Source organism: Haemaphysalis longicornis, unplaced genomic scaffold (genome assembly GCF_048455015.1).
Source record: "Haemaphysalis longicornis isolate Haplotype H1 unplaced genomic scaffold, Haemaphysalis longicornis Haplotype H1 scaffold_2, whole genome shotgun sequence".
NCBI lineage: Eukaryota > Metazoa > Arthropoda > Arachnida > Ixodida > Ixodidae > Haemaphysalis > Haemaphysalis longicornis.
Window position 1 is genome coordinate 253,454,985 of NW_027526295.1, and position 24,661 is coordinate 253,479,645.

The 24,661-nt window shown below is 48.6% G+C and overlaps 1 protein-coding gene across 3 annotated transcripts in view; it reads left to right on the plus strand.

Moving 5' to 3' along the window:
• Window positions 1-24,661, plus strand: part of Sema2a (Semaphorin 2a) — a 74,509-nt gene that overhangs the window by 34,997 nt on the left and 14,851 nt on the right. For 2 of the 3 annotated variants that reach the window (XM_077700194.1, XM_077700195.1), the window contains exons 3-12: window positions 10,569-10,656; window positions 10,775-10,826; window positions 12,392-12,454; window positions 15,277-15,384; window positions 16,053-16,164; window positions 17,265-17,429; window positions 17,566-17,687; window positions 19,810-19,918; window positions 22,580-22,640; window positions 24,303-24,646. In XM_077700194.1, the coding sequence (XP_077556320.1) occupies window positions 10,569-10,656; window positions 10,775-10,826; window positions 12,392-12,454; window positions 15,277-15,384; window positions 16,053-16,164; window positions 17,265-17,429; window positions 17,566-17,687; window positions 19,810-19,918; window positions 22,580-22,640; window positions 24,303-24,646 (1,224 nt within the window). Of the gene's footprint in view, window positions 1-8,616; window positions 9,037-10,568; window positions 10,657-10,774; window positions 10,827-12,391; window positions 12,455-15,276; window positions 15,385-16,052; window positions 16,165-17,264; window positions 17,430-17,565; window positions 17,688-19,809; window positions 19,919-22,579; window positions 22,641-24,302; window positions 24,647-24,661 lie in introns of those variants that run through there. The other variant, XM_077700193.1, reaches the window with a different exon arrangement.

A 24,661-nucleotide genomic window follows, 5' to 3' on the forward strand; every position in this document is an offset into this window, starting at 1 on the left:
CGTGATACAGCCAAGCAACGCTGGGGCCGTTATTTAAACTACAACACTGAGCTGAGAGCCGCCTGGTGTGTTCCACGCGTCCTCTCCGAGTTCATTTCTGTTGCGCGTCGTTTTCCGAGATAACCAGCTACCACTTTCGACATTGCCTTTGATTGGCTTCTGTCGTGCGCCTAGCACGCCGGTTTGCGGGTCTTCGAAAAAGCGTGGAAAAGGCCTTAACGAGATGGGGGTTGACCCATCCACGCGATGGGGCAAAAAAAAAAATCGAAATATCAGTTACGCGTGTTTACGATACCGTGTCGTCCGCGGACGTTCTTCTTCTTTTTTTCCCCCCCTTCTGGGCGTAGGTTTTCCGGTGCCGTTGCTAAAGCATATAGAGGTTTTGGAGTGCGCGGCGGCGTCCATTAATCTTGTCCGTACAAAAGTCGGACGGCGGCGGCGGCAGGAGCCGGGCGGCAGGGTTGCATGTATATATACTATACGACTCGACGAAACAGCCCGGATGAGCGAAATGACGTTGAGTAACGACCTCGCGTGGGCCACGAACGCGCTTTTAAAAAAGATTCGTACCACCGCACCACACGTGCTGCTTGCTTTCCTTGAGACTGTGCGTTTGTCGTCTTCGCTTATAAGCGTCGATATCTACTTACATAAATGGAAGGCTGCGCGCGTGGTGGCCCCTCCACATTTGTGGCGATTGGCTGCGCCCCGGATTTTTCGGTGAAATTGAAACGCACGAATTGCGGGACGATAAAGAAAAGGAAGATGAGGATGAAAAGCATCTTCTCTCTCTCTCTCTCTCTCTCTCTCTCTCTCTCTCTCTCTCTCTCTCTCTCTCTGTCTTTCTCTTTCTTTCTCTCTCTGACTGTTCTTCTGACTCATCTGGCTGTCCATCTGACTCCCTCTCTGACCAACACCCCTCTCTATTAGGGTGTTGCTCTGACTCTTTCTCTCTCTGACTCTCCTTCTGACACTCTCTGACTCTTACTCTCCCTCCGGCTGTCCACCTCCCTCTGACTCGATAGTCAGAGGGAGGTGGAGAGTGGCGAATGCGATGCATATGTTCCCGTCTTGCGTTCGGACCTCGGCATCGGAGGGGTCCCCGGTTTCTGTAAAACCAGGTAGTCGCCGCAAGTTAACTGCACAACTGCTCTGGTTGGCCGGCTCCCACATGCTTGGGAAAGCGTGGACGTGTGGCTGATTCGAAGAAAAGACGAGCGGAACGAAGGCTGTGAACGGGGCAAGCGCTTGCGCCGTTAACGCTTTTTTTTTTTTATTCCTGCACTGCTGTTAACAGACAGTTTGTCCGCCGCATGCAAGCTTTGCGCAACGCACCACGGATCGGAATGCCCCCGGACGGCCTTTGCAAGAACCTTACACCGGTGAAGTTTAACCCCAACGTATACAGTGGTAAAACCGAGGAAGGTTTGTGTAGGTTGCCGTGCCCTTCCAGACTGCTCGTCGCTGTCTAAGGAAAACATTCTCGCTATTTTTACAACGGGCGAGGTGCGGCACTGCATGCTGGCCCGTCTCGTTGAGTAATTTTGTGCGTAGAATTGTATACACTGTACAGCTACGAAGTACCTACGTGTACGGCCTGTTGTTTTTGTTACGACACATCCGAGCGAAAATTCCACGTTCGCGCCCGTCCGCGTGCACCGCGTGTGAGGCCTTGATAATTACGAACGCGCACCACATCTTAACCAACCTGTGCTACCATGGGAACCAAAGTTCACCATATGTTCCGTAAAACAACATGATTGGCGAGAAAGGGTTATATAGTCCATCCCTCCAAAAGTATGATTGCGAGCACATATAGCGAGTGGTTAATGCCACGAATTTTACCGGTGAATGAATGAATGACTGAATGAATGAATTATTTTTTGAACACCAAAGTCCACCAGTAGGCGTAATTTGTCGCACCCAGGGGTGGACACCGGAACGCCTGCTGTTGGGGGGTCGGGGGGGGGGGGTGGCGACAGGAAGCTGGAAAGACAAAGGAGAGAGGGGGTATCAAAACACACGCGCGCACACACGCAACGAGGAAGGGAAACAAAGAAAAAATAAATGACGGAAAGTCTAAGGAGCAACCTGTGCTTGTCAAAGCGTTTGGGTTGTTCTTACTGGTTGTGGAGAGCGAGAGAGAGAGCAGTTGGGTGTGCGAAGAAATTGACCAGTCATTTGTGTCATTTGTTTGGGGAATACTGTACGGCGGCTGTCCATCGAACTGCGGGAAATTTTATAAAATAAAGGAGGACAGGCAATACGTCGCGGCGACGTGAGAAATGTGGTAAATCGTATTCTGCTATCAGTGATGACACGCTGACATCGAATGGTGGATAAATCTTAGTGGCACGGTTTTGAACTTATTAAGGGCGTCTTGAAGAAGAGCTTGTCCCTTCCAGACGATTGGCGAAGCGTGTGCGTTGTGTGAGGTACCAATTTTACGCTAAAATGCGCGTTGCGGAGGTGATCGTCTGGGGCGCAGTTTGGGTATGCCTATGGAATGGCGCGCCGGGCGAAACTTGGTGCTCGGTGTCTGACTTTTTGGCTTATTGGAGGGAAATTATGTACGCCGGGAGATTTGCAATGATTGGCCGGGAGACTGGCTATGATTGGCCAGAGATCGGTCATGATTCGAAGTGGATTGTGGCGCAAAAGATACGCGCGCGATATGCCGTGAGGAGTGCAATATTTCGCGCCGGAGCAACCAGAAACAGGTTTTGTTTGTTTGTTTGTTTTCTTGCTTGTTCATTTCCGTTACAAGTTCTGTTTATCATCTGCGAAAACGTTTGCGGTTCGGTTTTAAGGCATGGTTCTTTGCACAACGCTTGGTGCGGGAACGCCATACATTGTGGTGTTGCATGACGACTGCGTCTGTCCGTTTGTCCAGCAGATACGTGTCATCGAGAACACAAAATCGAGCGGGGATATTTTACGCTTGCAGAATGCGCATATGCTGGACGGTTGGGTGTGTGTAGTTAACGCGCTTGTATAGAGCAGAGATTGAGATTGGAGTGGTCGGCAGAAACAGTAAGGCAGTCACTGACCAAGTCAAAAAAGGAAAAAGACGTTTCGGAACCCGTACGGGTTCCTTGTTCACAATGAGGCAAAAATGGACAAGTTTCGAATTTAAAGGTGCAGTTTGTGACGTAATGACCGCATGTATATCAATGGTAACGTCCCTTCATTTCGATTCATCGTGTCGGAGTGCGTTTGTATAAACGATGATTCAAGTAAAATACGTGAGGTTACGTTTCGTTCTTTGCACAGAATCGCAGCGTTGTCCCAGTCAATATCATGCTGGTGCTTGTGCGCATGCTCGGCAATCGCATTAGAGGTCACCTTTTGGTTTTTCACGTCGCGTTCGTGCTCTTTTAATCTTCTGGAGAACGTTCGTGTTTCACCGATGTAAACATGGTTGCAATCGGCGCAGGGGATGCGATAGACAACACCGGGGAAAAGATTATCGGGCAGCGGGTCCTTGACTTTCACCAGCTCTCCGAAGCTTGCTGGCCGGCACTTGGCTATCACACTTGGTGGTAGTGCAGCAATAGTCTGTAAATTTCTATGCGCCAAGGTTTTAAACGAAAGCCGGAAGTGCGAAAAGCTGCATGATGTGCGAACGTGCCAGGGACTGTATGCAGTGATAATAGCTGCCGCGGGGCGATAAGATCGCACTTAGCGTAGCGCGCGCCAAGAATCCGGCTTACGCGACGCTCGGAAGCGGAGGTAGAAGGGATTCGGAAGTATCTTCCGTCCTGCGGCGGGCATTTAACGGCCGTTGATAACGGCCGTCGGGCAATGATTGTCTTCTCCGCCGGATGTAATGAAGCGATACATTTGCGTAAAGTGTTCTCATCGGCACTTTCCAGCGACGATTGTTTCGTCCGCCTGCAGTCCTGCCTAGTTCGCATCGCCGCTAAGCCCCCAATTAAGCAACGGGCTTTTTTTTTTTTTTTTCCTGCGTATGTATAGCGCGCTAAGGGTGCGCACGTTCTTTTTTTCCTTTTCATATCCCCGAATCGCTGCGAATAAACGAAGCACAAATGAGAGAGAGAGAGAGAGAGAGAGAGAGAGAGAGAGAGAGAGAGAGAGAGAGAGAGAGAGAGAGAGAGAGAGAGAGAGAGAGAGAGAGAGAGAGAGAGAGAGAGATTTGTGTGTGTGTATGGAGGGGAAGGGGGGAGGGGGGATAACCCAGGTTAACTCGTCCGAGCATAATCTTGCGCGAGGGAAACTCAAGCCGCGCAACAATAATAATCTCGCATATGTGGCGTAATGATGTTGAGCACCTGGGAATAAAGTTTCTTTCTTTTCTGTTTCGCCGCTTTAATGCCGCAAAATTATGCAGTGCTTGATGAGCGTGTCTTCGAAGCCGCGCGGTAAAGCAATTAGGCGCGGAAAGTGCTGCGGGGGTAAAAAATAAAGTGTACAAGCGCGAAAACGCTTGTTCGGCGGTCGCAGCGCGGGATCGGCAAATGAGCTGCTTACGTGACTTGCAAAGAATGGGAAAGCTGTGAAGAGAAATTTAATGAGTAATGAGCGGAGTTGTTCGACATTTATTTCACGCGTAGCGGCAACAAGAAAAAAAATATTTTGCGCAAGAACTCAGCACGATATCGCTATTGAAGCTGGTACTACTAATAATAAAGGACCATGAAGACAGAATACAAGTTTGGTTCGTTCAAAAGACTCCTGTGTTCCAAAGGCTAACTTTATCGCAAACTTCAAACAGCTAATGTACATGACAAGGAAAACGGAAGTAGTGCGATTGAACCAACCAGTTTCTCGCCCGGACCTTGTGACGTCACAGGTACTTGCTTGGGAGATCGGCGGCCGCTGACCATTGATTGATTGATTGATTGTAGGGTTTAACGCGCCGACGCAACGCAGGCGATGAGGCGCGCCGTAGTGGAGGGCTCCGGATAACCCTGTTTCTAGGAGCTCTCGTATTACCTCACTGCTAAAGTTGTGAAGCGCGGAATTTGAAAGTTCACATTTCTGTTTCTTCCTGCGTGTTTTTTTTACCACGAGGGTGCGGGTTCGATTTCTGACCGTGCGCGTGGCGGGTCTCTATTCTGACGGGGCTTATATAAGAGCCGACCGTGCAGGACCATGTTCGGCATACGTTACGGAACCCCAGGTGGCCTAAATAAATCCGCCGCGCCCTTTACACCGCAACACGCGTCGACGGGCTAAGCCCCAAATTTGAATTTCAAAGCGACGGCTTCGACTAGTAGAAAACTGGGTTTTTTTTGGGGGCGAGAAAGCTGCTCAATATTCGTTGCTACCTTCCTGAGTAACACGCCTGTTGCCCTGCCGGATAAACGAGACAAGAAAAAAAAAAAGTGGGGGACGGGGGGGGGGGGGGGGGGGGGGGGGGGGGGGGGCATCAGTATACTGTAACGTCGTACCTGTATTAACGGGGTTCTATCTCGCCGCTTGCCTTTTCCGTCCGGTTCCTCCCCTCCCCTCCCCCTCTCTCTCTCTCCCCCCCCCCCCCCCCCACTCTCTCTCTCTCTCTCTCTCTCTCTCTCTCTCTCTCTCTCTCTCTCTGTTTAGGGACAGCGAAGATGTTTGAAAAATCAACCAGTTCGAAAAAGCAAATTTGCCCCCCCCCCCCCCCCTCCCAAATCTCAATGTCGTGGTGCCAGAAACAAGTCCAAATAATCAAGCATGTCCGAAAAATTAAGCGTCCGGAAAATGGGTCATATATTGTTCACATTGAGTAACAATGGCGGGCGCAGGAGATGCGCTGACGCGAAAGCGCCGTGTTCCAGCAGAGCAGCCGCGAAATGTAGTAGCAGCGTCAGCGCGTTTCGGCGTGTTAGGTCACAAGTTGGAGAATCCGTGGAATTCCGTCCGGGCCTTTCATTGATCGTGAAGTTTGCCGTCGTAACGGGGCTCTCTGAGCGGCGCTGCAGAGTGCGACATTTGTCGCCGGCCCTGCTGCAAGCACGCCGAGCTCCGCGCCTCCGTTTAGCACCCCCCTCCCCCTCCCATCGTGGACACGAAGAGCTTCTGTGGGGCAGAGCGGAGAATAATTGTCGCCCGGGTGCCAGCCTAGTCGCCGCCTCGTCGCCGCCCGTATAGGTTGTCGAAGCTGTGTCATCAGGCCGGACCCGCGGAACAAGAGAAAGCGGCACATCGAGTACACCCCTTTCCCCCTTCGCCACTGCTCCCCTTTCAACGACATATCTACTGCAAAGGAGGGGAAAAGAGAAAAACCGCCGCAACGAGGAATTGATCCATTAATTGATGAATTCGTGAATCGTGGAGGCAGAAACGTAGTACTCGCTATCAGCTCGGACTCGTGTATTTTTAGCCAGATTTGCTTGCAGAGGGGAAAAAAAAAAACCTCAGTAATGCACATATGCTGTAAGCTTTTACGATCGAACGACCCTCGTCCGTGCTGCTGATGCTTTTGGGGCTGCGCAGCTTTTTACAGCGGCCACACTAAACGGCACGTGCGCAGCCACTCGACGGATATTGTGGAAATTTTCGTTATTCTCTTCTCTTGCAAACGAATGTAGCCTTTTTTTGTGTGTTACTTTTTGCATACGGGCACGCGAAACCACTCTGAGCAGGGGAGGAAACGTCTGTCTCCCCTGCGACGTGTTTTTCACCGCATTTTCCGCTCGCATTGCAGTGAAGCCACTTTTTGGCCGGAGCATCGATCATGGGGATTTTTGGGGCCATGTGTGCGTTCGCGTAGATTTACTTCGGCGTCTTCTTTTTTTGTTCCCTCACGGAGTGGGGCTGTTTATGTTTTGCGGCCGGTCTCGAATCATTTGATGAAGCAGAAGTCGATAAGGCACTCGCTCGGCGGCGGTAATGCCAATGATGCTCCGGCCTGGCGTGGTGGCGGCCTCTTGGGTTTGGGAGGCCCGGCCCGCAGACACGAATGTAGAACAGAAGCTGGGCCGTGTTTAGGAATAGAGGGAAAGAAGAGGGCGGGATGAACCGTTACCATCGAATGAACCGTAGCGCAGGAAAGGGGCCGCTTTTAACCGGCGTTGTTTGAAGACGGGACGGGGGCCTAACAAGGTCCCTTTTGGATATCGACTGAAGCCGGGCCGCCGGGCGGCGTGTTACAATTGCTTCTTTTTGATTCGCTTTACGAGATAGCGCATAACTGGAGCAATAAGCTAACCTGAATTGCTAATGTTTTGCGTTATTGCTGGCACTCGAAGATTACGGGCCTACGTCACTCGTGCAGTTTTTAAAGGAGCTATGGAGACAAAATACAAGTGCAGTTCGTCAAAAAGACTGTTTTGTGCCGATGTATATGATGTTAGTTTTATCGCAGGCTTCAAACTAGTAATCTAGGCATTAAAGAAAACTGGTGAAACAGGGGAGGTACTCCAGCCTCTTTCTGGGGCGGTATTCTCGTGTTTTATCCGTTTTGTGTCTTCTTCAAAAGTGTCCGTTTTGAGCAAGCCCTGATTGGCTAAAAGCGAGCATCCGGATGTTGCGCCATGCAAGCACGGCGGAGCTATGAGCGGCGGCTTGTCGGAGCAGATGATTAGGAGCAGACGATTTTTCGTCACCTTGTTGGTTCGCTGTCGGAACAATGAACACATAAAAGATAGTTTAAAATATGTATATTTGTTCAAAATGTGTTTACAAGAACAGTTGCGCAAACGTTAATCTAAAGCCAACCTACAACTGGAAGTACGTTATAATAAAACAGACGCGCAAAACGGACGTTTTCAGAACGGACAAACACGAGAATACCGCCCCTGGTGAGACTCCATGACGTCACAGAATCCTGTTTATGCGACGTCGCAGAGCCGACGTCGTTGGCGCCCGGCCTACCGAAGCCACCGCCAAGGAACATGACTGTGCGGATTCTAGTGGGGACTCGTGTTCCGTTCGATCGCACAACTTCAATGCTAACGTGCAGTAAACGAACTGTTAACTCTGGTTTCAGTGCTGGCATCTACTGCATCACTGTAGCGCGAAGTTTCTCATTATTTTGCGTTTTATTTTCGGTTCATAAACGTCTTTCGGGGCCAGAACAGAGCTAAGTGAGTTACCAAAGAAAGACTATACAGTTCTTTTAATCAGGTTGTACTTCGCGTGCAATCTGGACTCTCGTACGTGTACTGCGCTGCTGATTCGTTCGTCCTGTCTACTACTGGTGCTTGTCTCGGGTGTTGTGTGCGCGGGCCGCTTGTTCCGGATAATTATGTCCGCGTGTGGGCCGGCATATCGTGGCCCCGGTCGGTGCGTGTGTGTGCATTACGCGCGGCTCCGGGATGCGCGCTTCGGTAAACACGGCCACATAGAGCTCAAACCGAAAGTGGAGGGGAGCGGTGGGGGAGCAGACGGGAAGGAGGGGGTGAGAGCTGGCGAGGTACTCTGCTGCCACTACACCTGCGCTTCTGGCGTGTGCTCCGCCGAGGACAAGTCTTCTCGAATGGGACGGCGCGCAATCAGCGCGAATGTTGATACAGCGCGGACAGGTTTTGATGGTCGCTTTTCCCCCGGGGAGGAGGGCGGGGGAGGAGCGGTGCCCGAAAGGGGGAAGTGCGCGCTCCGATAGCGGCGGGGGATGCGCTCGAAAGCGCATTCGACCGTGCGCGCTCGGCCAGCGCGGCGGCACGTCTAGGTGCGACGCGGGGAACGCTGTAGGTGCCCGGCATCGATCGAGCCTGTGGGGGAAAAAAAGGCGACGGACAGCCCGCGGCAGCGTGATGTAGGTGGGACGACCGCCGCGCCGCCGCTGCCGTCGTCTGCGAAAAAAAACCCGCGAACGGCCGCCTCGGCTCTGTTGTGTCCGCCGCGACTGGCTGCTGCGTGCTCGTCGGCGATCGCCGTTATGTGGCGGCGGCTCGCAAGCCGGCGCTCGTTAGGGCCGGGATCGTCGTGGTCGTCGGCCTGCACGGCTCGCCGCCGCCGTTGAACGAGTCATGGGCCTTCCTTGGCGACGGCCGCACTCGCGGCTGGCCCCGCTGCTGCCGCCGCTCCTGTTGCTGTTGTTGGCGGTGGTGCTGCCCAAAGCCGCTGCGTTTGCCCTCAGGCACCGCCGGGGTGAGGGAAGAGCGCCAGGTTTGATTGCGCGATTCCGGTCCACTTGCTGTCAACCCCGGTGCGCTGCTCTGTCCGCCCTGAAAGCTGTCTTCCCAGTGGTGCACTGCTCGAATGGATGGGGGGGCCTACTATAAAGAAAATGCATGCATGCGAAGTGGGCTTGTTCCTATGTACGGCCGCTGTCGTTTTCGGGCTGTTGCAGAGTGCAGTTTTTTTTTTTAAAGTTTATGGTGTAGTGTCCTCTCTATCTCTAACCGATTTTTGATGGTGGTCTATGACATGCTATCTTGTATTTGCCACGGGTTACTGAATTTTTTGAACAGTTGGAAGTGTTGTGTAGACCAGCTCGTGTTTTCGTTTGTTTCGGTGTCCAGCATAGTTTCTTGTTTCGAAAGCTGCAAAAATTAAGCCCCAGGTGCATACTCTGGCAAGCTCTCAAACCATCGAAATGATGTCACTGTAATTCGCATTGTAATTTCGAACTTTCTGTCACTAGGATTTGATGGCACTCCGTTTTGGGGCAAATATCTTGTCTAAGCAAAATTTACGTGTGGCAAATACATTCGGGCAAAAGTTTTTAAATGCCATACTGTGGACTTGTCAGCGGGTTGTCACTGCTGACATAATTGAATGGTGTAAAAAAGAGTGGTGGAATAGAATTATTATTATTATTTTTTTTTTTTGTGATCGAGTGCATCGAACTTGGCTTAAAAAGAATAATGGAATGCCAGGCACACAGTGAACTTCTTGTCTAATAATATGATTGGGCAACGTTCACAAATCTTTCCTTTTTCTTCTCAATGTGTCCGCAGCAGTTGCCAATGTTGGAAAGGCCGATAATGTTGCTTTAAATTTGGCATTTCAGAGCACTCCTATTTAACTTTAATAGCTTCACAGTGCCACATTTAGCTACTTTATAAATTTCACAAAATGCTAGGCGATGCCAGAATAATTTTTCTTGGTATTGTCGATGAGTGTCGTCTTTTGCAATGCGGTCTTGTAGGCATTTACAACTTGCATAAATGCTGGCTGCGCTTGGTTACACTGGGAGTGGGAAATAGGTGCCACGACGCTCGGTATGTGACTTATAACGAATCTCGTAATCACGTAACAGCTGTTCATCACAACTGGAGTTCATACGGTGAAACTTCCCCATTTTATATCCTGAAATTCAAGCCTCGGTCATTCCATAAATCGACTTTGATTGTACATGGGAAAATCTCTTCCCGGAAGCTGGCACATTTTGCATTGTTTGTTTCACATGAAAACAACAGTGTTTGTTTGCTTAACCGAGTTCACCTTAACAGGAGACTAATGTAGCTTTCAAAGCTAGCTTTTGTACTCATCTATTTTATACGAATAAAAAAAAATGGACGCTCTAATGGTGGTATGAAACAGCATTAGACAGTAACAGTGCTTCAATTAGTAGCTGTTTTGAGAAATTTTATGCATAAACCAATCACGCTCCATCTTCATTGTGTAGAATCGCCACTGGCGAACCGTTCTGAAACGCGCCGTTTCGTTTCTCGCAGACCACATGCGGGAGTTTTCCTGCGGGCGCCTGTACTACCGCACCTTCTACATGGACCGCAAACGAGAGATTCTCTTTGTTGGTGGCATGTAAGTGTTTCCTTTACTATGTTTTCTGAAGCAAGGTCATCATGAGGAAGCTGTTTTAAGTGTCTATGTAAAGGTGTGGGACCTTTACTTATTTGGATGATTGCTTGTGTTTGTGCAGGGATAAAGTTTTCCGCCTCAACCTGGCAAACATTAATCGGACCAAATGCAATGTAAGTGCGTTCCTTCGGCTGTGCAGTGCGTGCAGTTGGCCTCCACTGTTTATCTATTGCGTTTCCTGTCTTGTGAAGTGCCTAAATACTGGCACATATTGCTGGGGGCATACTTTTTTTTACCAGTCACCAGTATTACTCAGTGGCTTCCTGGAGAGGTCCTTTACTGTCCTGCAGTTATTTGTATAATACAATAGAACTTTACTATGTAGCTTTACAGTTAGTAAGCTTGCATGTGAAAAATATGCTGGTTTTAACAACAGAAATCAGTAGTCTAAGCTCAACTGCAAATGTGTCGTTAATCAGTAATTTGGTAAGGATACCATGTCCAGTTGGTTTGCTGTGATATGGCAAGTTTATGTTGCATTGGTGAAAATTTTTATTGCTCTTTTCACATCTAAAAAAAATCAGGTTCACTTTTGTTGAAGCTTTTCTACAACTCTTGATAGGCGCTTCAAGAGACAGCCCTTAAACATCAAGTTCAGTGCTTCAGTTGGCGTAAGATGTATCGGGTAAACCAGCAGGATTCAAGTGGGTCCTTAAAAACCCTTTAATTTGGAAAACTTATTTTCAGGGTTTTAAAAGTCCTGGGATTTCTTAAAAACCTTTAAAATCCTTGAATTTCAGGTATTTTTTTTCTTTTTAATAAGCATAAAAGTAACATGAGGGTATGTGAAGACCTGAGTGTGAATTTTTTTTTTGTTTGATCTTCTTTAGCAATTAAAAATTTGCATTTTGTAATATGCTGAAAGTGCTTATCCACGTAACTTTAACAAACAGTGATGAGAAAATGCGACTGGAGCCATTGTTTTGACAAGGGTACTTGTCTGAATGCGAGTCCTGTTGTTGAAACGTTGGCTCTGCCAATGTTCCCAATTTTCGCCGTATTCTCATTATTTCAAGCCTACGTTTTACCTCGGAACATATCGATCTTGTTTAGATTTTAAGCAGACAATGAGGTCCTTGAAAGTCCTTGAATTTTTGTCATACAAACCAGCATGAACCCTGAACAGGCAAATTTCTTCTTACTAACTATTTTCACATGTAATTATGTTTTGAAAGGGGGGTGAATCTTATTTACGGAAGAATTTGACAGGTCCACAAATGTAATCCATAATAATTAGAACCCCCCCCCCCCCCAAGCCTCTGTCTCTTTTTTTCCCCCCCTATCCTGGAGGCTATGCACATTATAAAGTTGGTTTTGGCGGAAAGGGCTTATACCTTTCTTGCTTCGTTGTGCAACACACATTACTCAGTTGGCTTTTCTGCACTACACTGATGCTGCCCAAAAAAGACCAGCACACGTAGAGTCAAGTTGTAAAGGACATGGAGAAATTGCTTCGAACTTATGGCATGGGGGAACATCCTTAATGCCCCCTCGATCCCTCCTACACTTTCCTCTGATTTTCTGTTTTCGTCATTATATATCTTATTTGTGTGAAGTTAATGTTAAATGTGGTGTCGGTGTTTTTCTAATGGGGCAATCTTTCGAATAAACCATACTTGCACTTTGTATTTGAGGCCCCTTTTGAACTTGTTTCTTGCTGGATGCCTTTTGCTTGCAGGACCGGAGCCTGAGTGCCAACCCAAGTGTTGTTTCTATCTGTGTCTACAAGGGAAAACGAGAGGTAGGTACTATCGATAGTGAATTTTGATTTCCATTTTTACGTGCTTGCATAATGAGCAGGAAAAGGCGGAAATTCTGCGCGTCAAGCATGGACCCACACTCTCAATCCTATCAAGGAGGCTCACCTTAAGAACATACAGCCAACGAAGCAGCTCAGGATCACAAAACTCAAGCCGTATACCAGGCTTTCACAAGCAGTTAGGAATTACAGTTGGTTTTCTTCCCTCCTTCCTCTTTGACTGTGCTGGAGTGCAGAAGCAGTACGGTCTGTCAGCTAAGCTTGTTGCAAGAGGCTGTTAAATAAATCAGTGGCATACGAGCATTCTCAGTATGTCTTTTGAACGAGTTTGCTAGTTGTGGTGGTCAACTTTTGGCAAGCAAAGTATTTGAGTCCTCTCGAATATTAAAGAATTTTACCGCAAATAGAAACTGGTGTTTTCGCTAATGTGCCAGCAGGACGTTGCATTTTGGCAGCGTGCACGGCCCAGACGCAGTGTCATTTATGCAGGCAGGCATTTGTGCTACCGCGATAATGACAGCAGACGGCATCGCGTATAAAACATGATGCAGCCTTACGGAGATGATCTGCGCCGCGTCTTCCACAATTCATCACTTCCTCTCAAATTCCGGCCCATCGCGTCCCTATTGTGACTTGCCAGCACTCAGATGCATGCAGTGAGGCTTCTGCCTGGGCTGTTGATGCACGTAGTCATCATAGCGCATTGCATCTGCTTGCACCAGATGCGATGACTTGGAGAGGCGATGTGAAGTGCTGCATTGCGACCATGTAATTGCATCTAAGTTGGCTTTGCCGCATGGCACATGCTACATTGAGGGAGAGCATTGTGAGTTGTGTGTCCCCATGTTGGCTTGGAAAACATCACATTACTCGTTTCATTTCTTTATTATCTTACTCTACCTCGAGCGTTTATTTTTGAATAGGAGTATGTGGAAAGGAGGTGCTAAAAAGTGTACCGTGCAATGAAATTCTCGTTTCTGATTGCTATGCTCACAGAAATACAGCTAGCTCAGTGGCTGTGTGAAGTTCTATACAGGCTATAAACAAGATGACATTTCTACTTGACAAATACTTGGTTGATTTACGATCGCTTTGTGTTATTTCTATTTATTTCAGAGTAACATAGTGGACGCTCACACATTTCAAACCTTACAACTAATTTAAATTCAAGCTCTTCTGCATTGTAGCATTTAAAAAAACTTATTTGTATCCTTTCTTTTTCGGGGAAAAAATTTATTTCATCGTAATGTAAACAAGTACACATTTCTTATTAGGTGTGAAAAAGTGCCTACCTCTGTTTATTTATTTTGTTTATTTAATGATACTGTGAGCTTAACCAGGCTTATGGAGGAACAAGCATTGAAAAATAAAATACAAGGAGTAGTGCACAGAGTGCAGTGCAGTTAAAATTGTTGGAGCATGCACATAAAAATATACCCGGTACTGCAGCTGTAAGCAAAAAGGTGGAAAGTACACCTTATGCAGAGGTGATAATAAAAACTGTTATCAACCCATACAGACAGAACAGGCACACGAAAGAAGCATGGGGTATATTAGGTATCGCTGTGTACGAAATGATTCTGAACTTTGTCAGCAAAAATGTTAGCACAATCCACATTGACAACATCTTTTGGTACCTTATCCACATTTCAATAGCCCACCGAAAAAAGAATGCCTAGAGGCATCACAGTGTGAAACGAATGGCCGCACACATGTACTATGGTTCGTATGACCTGAATTATTATAAGGCAGCTTGAGGTGGTCATATCAGTTTGTAATTTCAAACTGCCATGGTAAAGAAAGAACATAAACCTCAGAATGATAATTTGATGCCTGCATTCCGAAATTGAGGTGTGCACTTGAATGCACAAAGCACTCGCACTTTCACGCTTGGGAAATTTGAAATATGTAAACAGGAACTCTATAAGAGGGGTTTATTCGATGAGGGCTCGAGACTATGCTGCAGTACTGAAAAATTGATCGTATAAGGCTCTTGTATGCAGTGAGTTTCATATTGGGGAGGCGCTCTAGAAATTTTCCGATGCAAAAAACTCGGTTGCCTATACCCCTTCGATCAGCCGTTATCAGTATGTGCGCCCTATCTTAAGTCCCATGACCTGTGTAATACCGAGGTATTTCATGGTATAAGTTTGGCTCAAATTGTTCGCTGCAAAACTGTGAGTAAAAAAACGAGGTGACTTCTTTCGATTGATTGTAATGCATGTAATGCGCATAAAATTAGCTCTGTTTCTTCTTCTTCCCTGCTTTCTTCAGAGATGACACTCTCATAACAGTTTTTACAGACAGTAAATCTGTTGTAGCATAATCTCTTCTACTCAGTTGCCCAGTTCTTTTCCCCTGGTGTATGCAGCCTCAAATCAACAGCAGGATCATGTCAAACGCAGGTGTGATTACGAAAGGAGTCTTCTTCCCCACTCCATATGTATACATAGAAATGCTGGCAGCTCTATCTGCTAATGCACCTTTATGTAACACACCTAAATGGGCAGTGCAGGCGAACCGATGGGGCTGTCATGTTGCCCTATCCTCTAATCTCAATTTTCATTCCCAACTGGAATAGCCCTGCTCTAACTGCAGACGGTGACCTCTCCCACGTGCGCAGTCTCAGTTAAGGCGAGCCCATTAGAATCAACAAAAAGTATGAGTACTTCCTCCTCTATCTCTTTTGGTATAAATAGATATAGTAACCATTTCTAGCCTTGGAAAGTACGCAGCTCTGTATCGTGCCTTTTCCCCACTCTTGCTGGACGGCCATGACTGTGCGCATGCTTCCTACTTTGCAGGACTACGAGTGCAGGAACCACATCAAGGTTATCCAGCCCATTGGAGATGGAACAAAGCTCTACGTGTGCGGAACAAATGCGCAGAACCCTAGGGACTTGGAGATCTATGTGAGTTGAGGGCCTATACCCGTTAGCACAGTCAAATGCATGCCAACAGCTGCCTACATCTCAAGCTGTTTTTTCTGCTGAAAAGGACATCACCTACTTCAAGCTATGTCGTCACCTACATACATGATAAAGTATGCAGGGGCGCTGCATTTCATAGGGGTGGAGGAGATCACATAATGACATTGTGCACCGTTTAAGGTTGTTTTCATTGGGCTTGCTTGTTCTTAGGGACGCATAAATTTCCCGGCATGTGGTATAAAGTGTGTACACTTAAATCCTCTCTCATACCTTCCCCACATCGCCATAGAAGAAAGCACGTGCCACTCAGTGAAAAACAGCAGCCGAAAATCAGGGTTATCTGACATAACGAGGTGGTGTTTTTTGCTTGGGGAAGCTTGCAAAGTGTTGACTGTTTACTTCAAAATATTGGCTTGACAAGCCGTGCCTGAGCTTTCCCTTTGCTTCAAACTGGCGTACAGGCTACAATGCACAGAGCCACAATTGCATGCCTCGTATTTCAAACTAACTGCGATATATTGAGTCACCTGTTCCAGTTTGATGGGTGCACACGTTTCAGATTTGCATTTCTCAGTCCCACCTCTATGTGAGAGCATTTGTGTTGCTGTGTGTGCATCTGGATTGGAACTGTTCGTGTTCTGCCCTTGCAGAGTAGCAACCTAACAGAAGTGCCGAAAGATCAGCTGACCCTGCGAGATGTTGGCCGAGGGATCGGGAAGTGCCCCTTTGATCCAGACGACAATTCTACTGCCGTGTGGGTCGGTAAGTGGGAGTGCAGCATTATTACCTCAGCTTACACTTGGTGCAGACCCGTTTGATAAGCTACAACTCCATTTAAGCTTTCTGGTGTGCAACAGTTGTGCCGATATGCTTGGTGTAGCCATTGTGTAAACTGCAAGAGTTGTAAGGAACGGTTGCAGCACTCGTACGCTTCACTAGAGACACTAATTTGTTGGGCCAACTCCAGTCATAAGGGTTGACGCAGTGAACTGTACTGCGTTTTGCCGTGCAGTATTACAAGTGTCTTCCTTTCAGCTGCATTATATACACCCTTAAAAATAGACGTAGCAACCACATAGCTGACAGGCTTGCCTCAACGCATTTGCACGCTTTTCAGCACGTTGTGGGCTAACGTACGGGACAGCAGAGGACCCCGGCTAGCTTTGCTAGAGAACGCTACGCGCCGTACACTAGCCCTGCGGAATCCGAAGACTCACGCACGGGTTCGGGTACTCACATGCGGTAGACAGGCTCCGGCAATCCAAAGTAAGGCTTTATTGCCTGGCAGATACAGTGCATACACCAGACAACACGACTATCGCTCGCGGGGAGACAGTGGCTCCTGTCGCTCGCTCAAGCCGCTGGGCTCAGACCTCGATATCCGTCATCACGGCCGCGGGAGCAGGGGAGGCATCCCGAGGCGACCGATCAGGGCAGAATCTCTCGGCAGAGTCCCTGGAGCCAACTGGGTTCACCGTCATCGGGGCATTCGGCGTAGGCACAGCCGAGCCAACCGACTCCGACCAAATCGCCCAGTCAACTCCCCGCCGGAGCGCTCGTTCGTCCCGCAGGTCAGCTCGGAGGGGAGAGGAGATCTTCCCCAGGTCGGGGAGAGGGTGGCGCTAAGGAAGGTGACAAACTGGTCCTCCTTCCCTCGCGCCCTCGCGCACACGTTCGCGGCAAGCCGGTTCGGCGCGTCGCGCGGGGTCATGAAGAGGACACGACCTACGTGACGCGCCGGCTACCCAAAATGGCGGCTCCCAGCTCGCGGAAACATGTGCAGGCGAGGCGTAGGGGAACACGGGCCCCCACAACGTATATTGCAAGATGCTTCTTTTTGGCTCCCTCTCCCGTTCTTCCAGAGCGGGGCAACCCTGGGGACATGCCCGGGCTGTACAGCGGGACGGTGGCCGAGTTCACCAAGGCAGACACGGTGATCTTCCGGTCGGCACTCTTTAACAGGACCACACACGAACAGAGCGAGTTCTTCATGCGCACCCTCAAGTATGACTCCATGTGGCTTGACAGTAAGTGCCCCCTGGTCGCCATGCATTCGTTTGTTTTTTTCTCACTCCATTCTGTGCGCGTACCGGTATGCGATAGATGTGGCCGTCTCCTTTGACCTCGGTCCCCCTCCTTCCTCCTTCCTCTGCCTGCACGCAGAGCCCAACTTTGTGGGTTCCTTTGACATTGGGGACCACGTGTTCTTCTTCTTCCGGGAGAGTGCGGTGGAGTACATCAACTGTGGCAAGGTCATCTACTCGCGGGTGGCCCGCGTCTGCAAGGTGGGTTCCCGCACTCAGCCGCCAAGTTTCGTTTAAGCTTGACAAGCATCTCGAACAGTAGACCCAAGTGATGCTGCCTTGAACCCACCAACTTATCGACACTCTCTCACTGGCTCATCAACTCTAGGCTTTGTTCTTTCACGTGGCCAGTCTTGCCAAAAGAGGCCCTGATGTGATGAATTGGGTACTAAGTTTATTGAAATAATCGGTTTAATTATTAAAATATGTCAGTACAGGGGCTGCCTAGCTGAATTTTATTAATCAAAAACGCAGATATGTACATGCGTGTCGGTTCGCATTGAATAAAAATTCACACCCTATGTACTTGAATCTAGGCCGATACCTTTATTTAAAAAAAGTCGTTTACTGAAGTCGGGGGCTGGCTTAGAATAAAGGATGCGGCTTTCCTGTTACCGCTAGACACTTGACGCCATCTCGCGGCCACAGGCTTGCAGCTTCCAGGTTTGCAGGCTCCATTCTTCCTGTTTGAACGGTGTGAACCCAGCTCTCAGCGTTCTATGCTTGCTTGCTTACGTCACCGCATGACCTCGAGAAGTACCCGTTTTCTAGGCACAATGGCGCCCACCAAGTGGGGCCACTACATCGCGGCTTTTAAGCGAAAGGTAGTTTTTGAGGCTGAGGGAACTTCAAACCGCCAAGCACAGCGCAAATTCGGCGCCGATGAGAAGAACTTGTGCCGATGGCGGAAGCAGCAGAATGAACTTTTCAACTGTGCTGCCAAGCGAATGGCCTTCACGGGACCCAAGAAAGGTCGACACCACGATGTGGAGAAATATGTCGCTGACTTTATCTGGAAGCAAAGAGAAGGTGGAATGCCTGTGACGATGAGATAATACAGGCGAAGGCGAGGAAAAGTGCAGACATTCGAGGCGTCACGCGGACTCAGTTCAAGGCCAGTAGGGACTGGGTCACTCGTTTTGTGAAGCAGTTCAGGTTCAGCCTGCGACGGTGGGCATTTGTGTGCCAAAACCTACCCCCTGACTTTGAGGAGAAGCTAGTCACATTCCATCGCTTTGTTATCAAGAAGTGGCTGGAAAAAAGTACAGATTAGGCCAAGCAAGATTGGTAACGCCGATGAGACCCCGGTGTATTTTGACATGCCTGTGGCCTACACAGTGAATGAGAAGGGCACAAAACAAGGGAAAGTCAAAACTGCAGGCTACAATAAGCAGCGCGCCACCGTGATGTTGTGTTGCACAGCCAATGGGCAAAAGCTGCTGCCGTACTTTATTTTTAAGAGGAAGACTCTTCCAGCCGGGGAAGTTTTCCCTAAAAACATCGTCGTATGAGCCCACGAGAATGGGTGGATGAGTGGTGCCCTCGTCAAAGATTGGGTTAAGACTGCTTGGCAGCACAGTGCCGGGGCTCTGCTGTATAAGGAGTCACTCCTGAATCTCGACTCCTACCGCAGCCACTTGACAGATGCCGATCAGTCGATGCTTTCGGAGGGTGGTACGGACATTGTGGTAATATCCAGCAGTATGACAAGCCAGCTACAACCGCTCAATGTGGCCATCAACGAGCCATTTAAGGACAGGCTGTGGAAGCATTGCGACGACTGGCTGACGCTGCAAAACCACCGATTCACACCAACCGGTGCATCAAGCATGCTTCACACAGCCAAGTGGCGAACTGTGTCGCTGCGGCATGGGATGAAATTTTGGTCGAGCGAGCTAATGTGCGGGCCTTCCGTAAATGCAGCATCTCGAGTGCGCTGTGGGAAGAGGACAGCGATTTCGACGAAAATGAGGACGACAAGTAAGCATTGAATATGCTATGATGAGCGCCGCAAGCGTAATAAAGTGCATGTTCTAGTCCCAGTTCAATGTTTTTTTTTTTTTTTTTTTTCATTTGGCTTACTACATTCGAGGTAAGCTTTTTTTTTTATTTTCTGACATTCCGAATTTCAGGGGTCGGCCTTGATTCGAGTAAATATGGTCGGTAGTCATAGTCAGTGCCAATCCTGTGCTTTCCTTGCATTTGTGTTTCATTGTACTTGTGCTGTGAATGTTTGCTGTCATCTTTTTTTGGGGCCGCTTATTTTGTACCCGGGAATTGGACAGATGCTGAAGTCTTTAATGTTAGCCTCTGCTCCCAACAGAAAGACACCGGGGGCAAGAACATCCTGACCCACAACTGGGCCACCTTCCTCAAAGCGAGGCTGAATTGCTCTCTCCCTGGGGAGTACCCCTTTTACTTCAACGAGATTCGTGAGTATCTGAGTGCCCGGCACCCTTCACTCCTCTTTCTGTTTCTGTTCGTGTTTTGAACGCTGCGCTTGCTTTCCTTCCCTTTCTAATGTCGTGCCTTTATTTTCTTATTTTGTTTTCAGCCCAAGCTTTTCTTCTGTTTCACCTAAAGTAAGCGCTGGCACCTTTTTGGCAGGTGCACATCTATCAGTGGGAACTAAATAAAAACCTGTGCTGTTGAGGTGCTAAAACCCTACACTTCAGCGTGCAGTGGGGTACACAAAATAACGGTGTTCTGTCTCTGAATGCTGCGATTGTAGTGGTGATTTTGCACCCCCTGTACTTCCCTGTAAATTTGATTAGGCTATACGTCGACTTGCTCATTGCATTTACTTGTTGCTTTATACTAGATGTTTTTTACTGCTGAAAACAGTGTTTTTGCTACTTTCCAAGCTGCCTCGGTACAGGTATTTTTCTCGGCGTCTGATTGTGGTTGAAGAACTGAAGCAAAATGGAGAGACGAGCTAGTTGGTGAACATCCACGAGTGAAACTTAAGTGCAAACAGACACAGGGACGAGAAAGGGAAACGACACCAGCGCTTCGGCGGGATTAGTGAGGTCAAGGTTAGGTAACACAGAAAAAGAGCTCGCGGAACAAGAAATGAACTGAAGCAAAATGGAGAGACGAGCTAGTTGATGAACATCCATGAATGAAACTTAAAGGGACACTGAAGTGAATTTGTCAAACTCCCGTTTTTGCTTGCACTGCATAGACTGGCTCAAATTAGCACACTTTTCATCGTTTATCCGGTTGACAAATCCGTAATTATTTTACAAAGCGCGAAAGAAGAAAAACTACCATGCGCGGTTTGCGGCGGCCGCACCAACTAAGGCTGTGACGTTGGGAGGAGGGGCGCCGTGATTGGACGATGCCCAAGGTTAGCAATCAAACAAGTTTCGGTTTCGGTTTTGGTTCTGTAAAACATAACCAATGGCGCTGCTGGATGGGCATTCTCAATATCTCAGTAATCATCGTACCGCGCTTCTGCCATGTTGTCGGCTGTAAAATTCACAAGATAAGCCTCCCAGGACGGCTTGTAGTCGTAGCATTCACTAGCCGAGACCTACGCAGTGCATGAACGCCCTCCGCGTACCCGCAGACGCCCAAATGTCATGCGCTTTTCCCCCATATTTGGAGCTTTCCTCCCTCATGCCTGTATCGTAAAAAGCGTGTTCGTACCAGGCCAAGGGTCTGTTCATTCTGGCCTGTGCCCACTGCCTGCAAGCAGTCGGTGCTTATGGCAACAGCACACCAACGAGAACTCGCTAGCGCGCCAGTGCCAGCCTGCGCGCATTTTGTGAACTAGTTCGTGGAGCCATGAACGTTGCGGCCCAAAAAAAGGTGAACTCAATATAGAAAACATCGGCGGAAAACGAAAAAGTTAACTTACAGAAAAAAAAAGGACGTACCCGTGGGGATTCGAACTCCTGACTTGCAAAACACTTGCGGTTGCATATCTGGCGCCCAAAACAACTCGGCCACGGAGCTGGCTCCGCTGGCCATGGTAATATAGGGTATATATTGTACAACCGGATTACACTTTTCTTTAGTTGTGGCATTTCAAGCAGGGTAGGTGACTATTTGTTGTACTAGGCTCGTGCAGTAAGCGTCGCCCGAGTTTCCACAGTAGCTCACGTCTAGCAATTGCATTTCGTAGACGTAAAAGCGTTCGCAGATGCGTAGTCGTGCTGCTGACCGCTGTGCACTCTTGCTCCGTGCCGCTGTGCTTGTTCGCCCAGCGCAAAAAAGTGCTCTCCGCACCCTAGTTTTACGCTGTACGGTAAAAATATCAGTTGATTTTATTTCCTTAGTACCTATATTGACTTCGCTGACTCTTCCCCGCCTTCAAGAGGCCTTATATTTTCCTACTGGCGTACCAGTCAGCGAAGCGTCGCATGTGGGCTTGTGCAGCGCTTGTGTGAAGCGACCTTGACTTGGAGCTAGATACAGTGTACAAACAAACCAAGTAAAGAAAGGCACATTCTTCCATTCACAAACGTGTCCTGGCTTCGTTTCAACTAAGCGAACGAATTGCGGCGACCCGTCGGCGGCCGGCAGACGAAACGCTGGGCCGACTGACTCTGTCTGAAGGCCGGGGAGCCGTGCAGTAGCGCAGCCAGCCAATTGCCAGCTCATCCCCTCCTGACGTCACACGAAAACGCCACAGAAAATGGGTGAGCGTAAAGAGAGGAGGACAGCATTTTCGAATTACTTTTTCTACTAAATAAAATCGCGTAAACGCGCCTAGAGTGGTCGAAACATGGCCTGGGGACTCCGGACTACAATTTGCGCTAGTAATCCCGCAATGTTTACATATCACTTCAGTGTCACTTTAAGCGCGAACAGACACAGGGACGAGAATGGGAAACGACACCAGCACTTAGGTCTGGTGTCATTTCCGTTTCTCGTCCCTGTGTCTGTTCGCGCTTAAGTTTCACTTGTTGAAGAACTGGTGATGCCAAAAAAAAAGAAAGAAATGCGGTGGTCTAGTAAAAGCTCTTAAATTGAGAAAAAATACTTTACTCTGGTAATGGGATGAGTGTTCAGGCTCACAAAATGACAGGGGTCAGTACAGCGGGTATAGTAGCTGCGAGGTTCAATTCTGCCATTCTTCTCCGCAGAGGCCGTGTACAAGTTTCCTGATGATGACAGCAGCTTCTATGCCGTCTTCACAACATCCCTGTAAGTAGTGATATCCTGTAGTATACCGTATTTACTCACGTAATGAACCTGCTCACGTAATGACACCCCCCCGCCTCAACTTTTCTTGTGAATGCACTTTTTGTTACCTTGCATAATAATGCAGCGGAAATAGAAAATGCATTGTGCAATGTTGTTATCTCGGCATGGTTGCTGATGCCGTCGACGATTGCACTAACTTGATATCACACCACAGTAGGCAAAGAAATTCTAAAAACGCATTCTAAGGAAAAATATCTCAACAGTAGCCGGAGACGTGAGCATGAATGCCGTGGCTCACAATTTAAAAATTGTGCACTTGTGAGTGCCACTTCCTGAATACAAAACAAACACTTCTTGCGTATAGCGTCAACAAAAGCACTGCGGCGTGCGAGCAAAGCACCAAAAGTACTCCACACTTCTTCCCTGCTCTGTGCAGCCTCGCGACTGCGTCATAATGCTCCATGGTTTTGTTGTGCAGCTGTTTTTTACTTCTTCTTTTTTTTTGTGTATGTGCTCCTGGTGCACGGCGTACAATGACCCAGTACGTGAGCTGCACAGCCAGTTTTAAACTGAAGGTGGTGGAGCATGTGTTGAAGCATATGGAAACCGTGCGGCTGGACGGCATTTCATTGTTGCCCTGGTGCGGGTACACTTATGGCGAAAACAAGAGGGTTGGGTAGTGAACAGAGATTGCTTTGTGTTTCGTGGGCCCGAAGAAAGGAAGTTTCCCAGCGCGGAAAAATATGTTTTGGGGCGCCTTGACGGCATGGAAAATGATGCACTGTGCGCCAACGGTGAATGAGGAGAACAGCTCTGATGGCGAGTCGGAGGAATCCGATGGCAAGTCGGGGGCCACTAGCATATTGTGAGTAAAAATTAAATTTGATTACATAATTACTTACGTGTTCTTATTGGAAAGGTAAGGTTTCAACAGCGCTTCTCTTAGCATCTGTATTGTATAAAATTTCAAATCTTAAAAAGATCTGTTGCAACTTTTTCCCACATAATGAACCCTGCCCCCAAATTCATGCTGAATTTTCTGAAAAAAGAGTGGTTCCATTGCGCGGATAAATACAGTATATGCCACTGTTTGCAGGACTTTGTTGCACTCTGCTGTGTGGCCGCTGATCATGGTGAGCTCATGAGGTGACCACGCAGCCAATACTTTCCAACGGGTTAGGAAAAGAAGGTGGGGATTAAGTGGTGTGCATTTCAGCTGCACCATCAGCCCAACCGTTGTGTAGGCATGGAGTTTCGCAGTTGCCTGATGGTAGCTCGATCTGATGTATGAATCCTTCTGTTGCTTGAATGTGATTTAATCATTCTATTTCACGTAAAAGTCGCTGTTACATCACTGCAAGGGCTTACGGATTCATAACAACTCGTTTGTTACAGAAGCATATCTACACCGTTCCCACATGCCAGCACTGCAGAGAACATCTAGACATCAAGCAGCGTGCTCTTTGGGCTTGTGCTTTCAATGCACATCTTTCCTTACCACCCTACCGTGCTGTGCTCTCTGGGGAAGCATGGCTGATTATTGGTTCCATAGCAGAAACCCCCAGTGTGACCTCGGGTGTCATGTGGCATCGTGGTCCGGAGCGGTGCTTGTTAAGAAAAGCTGATGTCCCTCCCTCCTGCCCCATCTCTGCTCTGGTGCAGCCACGGGGGCCCCCACGGGTCGGCAGTGTGCTCGTTCCGGCTGAGTGACATCCAGGGGGCCTTTGGGGGCAAGTTCAAGGAGCAGAAGACCTCGTCCTCGGCCTGGCTGCCCGTGCTGACGAGCCAGGTGCCCGAGCCCCGGCCGGGCCTGTGCGTCAACAGCACCAAGACGCTGCCGGATGCAGTGCTCAACTTCTTGCGCACGCACACCCTCATGGACTCGGCCGTGCCCCAGTCCGGAGGGAGGCCCGTCTTCTACCGCGAGAACGTCGTCTTCCTCTCGCTCGCCGTGCACAGGGTGGACGTGGACGGCGTCGACTACCTCGTCTACTACGCCGGCACCCGTGAGTGATGGGGAG